At 47.2% G+C, this 3,266-nt stretch overlaps 1 protein-coding gene across 1 annotated transcript in view; it reads left to right on the top strand.

Annotated features, from left to right (window-relative positions):
- Positions 1–1,363: 1,363 nt before the first annotated feature.
- Positions 1,364–3,266, top strand: part of EMWEY_00010550 (CHCH domain-containing protein, putative) — a gene marked incomplete at both ends in the record, with an annotated part of 3,174 nt that continues 1,271 nt past the window's right edge. Inside the window, 4 exons of the mRNA XM_013478848.1 lie at positions 1,364–1,713; positions 1,861–1,886; positions 2,098–2,127; positions 2,443–2,493. Coding sequence (XP_013334302.1) covers positions 1,364–1,713; positions 1,861–1,886; positions 2,098–2,127; positions 2,443–2,493 — 457 coding nt within the window. The remainder of the gene's footprint in view (positions 1,714–1,860; positions 1,887–2,097; positions 2,128–2,442; positions 2,494–3,266) is intronic.

Raw genomic sequence — 3,266 nt, 5'->3', positions numbered from 1 at the left:
ATATATAGAGAGAGAGAGAGAGAGAGAGAGAGAGAGAGAGAGAGAAATAGCTAGCTAACTAGCTATCTTGATAGGTAGGTACTGCAAGGTTTCTTCTATGAATAGGGTTTAGGGTTTAGGGTTTAGGGTTTAGGGTTTAGGGTTTGGAGGTTGTGACGGACTTCATCGGTCATTGGGGGTTTAGGAGATTGTGCTGCACATCACAGCAGCAAACAGAGAGCAGCAGCAACAACAGATGCAGCAGCAGCAGCAGCAGCATCAACAGCAGCAGCAACAACAACAGCAGACACCTGCGGCGTTACTTACAAGTCCCTTCTTGCTGCTGCTGTTGTTCCCCCGTTGCGCTAGATGCAGCATGAAAGCTGCGACGGGAAGCAGCAGCAGCAGCTACTGCTGCTGCTGCTGCTGTGGTTCTCACTCCAGCAGCAGCTGCAGCAGTTGCTGCTGTTGCTGCTGTTGCTGCTGCATTGGGCCTCGATGCTGTTAGCCTCGTTGCTGCTGCATAGTTGTCGCATGGAAGGCTCCGACATACAGCTGCTGCAGCTGCTGCAGTTGCTGTTTCAGCTGCTGCTGCTGCTCCAGGTCTTGCTGCTGCTGCTGCTGCTGTTGCTGCTGCTGCAGTTGCTCGTGCTGATGCAGGTGTTACTGCTGCTGCTGCTGTAGAACCGTAAGAGGAAGTTGTAAGGACACCACGAGAAATGCCTCGCTGAAGAAGCCGCCCATACACTGTCGGCGTCATTGCAGCACCAGCAGCAGCAGCAGCAGCAGCAGCAGCAAGAGCAGCAGCAGCGGCAGCAGCAGCAGTAGCAGCAGAGTTTAAGGATAACAGTTACTAATGTGTCTTCTTAAATTAAATTATTTGACAAATTAAAACAGAAGACACAATTATTGCTGCAGGACACACTCCTTTGCTGCTTGTGCTGCTGCTGTTGTTGCTGCTGCGGTGACCGTGGCGGCTGCATGCAGCAGCTGCTGCAGCAACAGCAGCAGACATAAGAGACAAGAAAAATAATTTCTTCTTTTTTATGTCATCATTGACGCAGCAGCAAAGGTCAAAGAGGCCATCATACCTACTTTTGCTGCAGCAGCACCTGCTGCTGCTGCTGCTGCTGCTCCTGTTGCAGCAGCTGGTCGCTACACCGGGTAATGACAGCAGCATCAACAATCACCACAGCAACAGAGGCATAAAGAGCAGCAGCAGCAGCAGCAGCAAGAACATCCTCATCTGATCATCAGAATCAGCAGCCGCAACAGCAGCACCAGCAGCAGCAACAGCAGCAGCAGCAGCAACAGCAGCAGCAGCAACAGCAGCAGCAGCAGCAACACCAGCAGCAGCAGCAACAGCAGCAGCAGCAGCAGCAAGATGCTGAATTGGTTATCTCCGGCAATTCGTCGGCCGGAGCACATCCGTAACCCTCCCGAGAAGGTGTACCCTGAATCAGCAGAGCAGCAGCAGCAGCAGCAGCAGCCTGAGCATCAGCAGCAGCAGCCTGAGCACAACCAACAACAGCAGCAGCAGCAGCAGCAGCATCAGCAGCAGCAGCAGCAGCAGGAGAAATTATTTATAGACGACCCTCTAGACCCTGAAATAGTTGCTCGTCGTACAGCAGCAAGAATATCTTTTTTTGAGATAAAAGAGTTGGAGGGTTTAGAGAGAAAAGAATTAAAAATTATTAAAGAAAAAATTGGTAAAGAAATCAGAGATCTATGCAGGTAAAGGGTTTAGGGTTTAGGGTTTAGGGTTTAGGGTTTAGGGTTTAGGGTTTTTAGGGTTTCGGAGGGAGGGAGAATTTAGATGGTTTATGATGAGTGGATGTTCAAAGCGGGTTTAGGGTTTAGGGTTTAGGGTTTGTTTATTAGGGAGAGTTTAGATGAATATGTGGATTGTATGTCCAAGTATATTTAGTGTTTAGGGTTTAGGGTTTAGGGCTTTTTAGGGTTTAGGGTTTAGGGTTTGTGTGTTATGGAGGATTTAGAAGAATAAGTTGATTGTATGTCATGTCTTACGTGAATTATACGTCTGTTTAGGGTTTAGATTTTAAGGTTTTTCAGGGTTTAGGGTTTAGGGTTTAGGGTTTAGGGTTTAGGGTTTGTGAGTTAGGGAGGATTTAGATGAATATGTAGATTGTATGTCAAGTCGTACAATAACATTTTTACGTTGTCGTCGTTTTGCCCAACAAGTTCATCGTTGTATAAAAAAATACGAAACCCCAGAGGTACTAAACCCTAAACCCTAAACCCTAAACCCTAAACCCTAAACCCTAAAAAAATCCTAAGAAAGCTTAAACCCTAATGCCTGAAAAAAACCTTTTATGTTTCTCTCTACACCCACCGGGAGAAGTATCCATTATGCCCTGAGTTAGGGTTTAGGGTTTAGTAGAGATTCTGTACGGTGGACGGTTTCCGAGGGTTTAGGGTTTAGGGTTTAGGGTTTGTGTTCAGTTTGTGGCAAGAAGGATAGAAGAACTAAGAAAGGAAAGAGAAGCATCGGGGGTTTCTCTCTTAAGGAGAAGGGAGAGACAAAAATACAATAAATTCATGAATGACTCGTAAACCCTAAACCCTAAACCCTAAACCCTAGTTAGCTCTGCCCATATACTCTGAAACCTAAATCCTAAACCCTAATTTGCACAAACCCCAACCCCGCAAACCCTTATACCTCTAACCCTAGACAATAACCCTAATCCACACCACTGTAAACCCTAAACCCTAGACTACAACAATTGTAAACCCTAAACCCTAGGGTTTGTATTTGTTGAGTTCCTGTTCAGGGAAGGAAGGGGGTGGTTACCCCCGCCAGCCGAAGCCGCCAAACCCTAAACCCTAAACCCTAAACCCTCGCTTGTAGCAGCGAGTTTCAATACGCCGCACAGCGGCAGGCAACACTGGCCTGCTGCCGCTGTTTTTCATGCTGCTGCTGCTGCTGCTGCTGCAACAACAACAGCAGCAGCAGCAGCAGCAACAAATATAAACATATATTTACTATTCTCCGTATAGGAGAGACCTTAAGTGTTTTGACGCTAAACCCTAAATCCTAAACCCTAAAAACACCTTTGTATAGTTATACAGACCGCTACAAGAGATAGGGCTTTGTATTAGGGTTTAGTGTTTAGGGTTTAGCTACTGGATAGCAGCCATATACGAAGCAGCAGCAAAAGGCTACGATGCTGCTGCTGCTGCTGCTGCTGTTGCTGCTGCTGCTCTTATACACATCCCTCTGCTGCTGTTGCTGCTGTCAGTGGTGGTAGACCACAAGCAATCCACTA

This window comes from Eimeria maxima, genomic scaffold (assembly GCF_000499605.1).
Source record: "Eimeria maxima Weybridge genomic scaffold, Emw_scaff71, whole genome shotgun sequence".
Taxonomy (NCBI): Eukaryota; Apicomplexa; class Conoidasida; order Eucoccidiorida; family Eimeriidae; genus Eimeria; species Eimeria maxima.
This window is presented reverse-complemented; position numbering and strand designations above follow the sequence as displayed.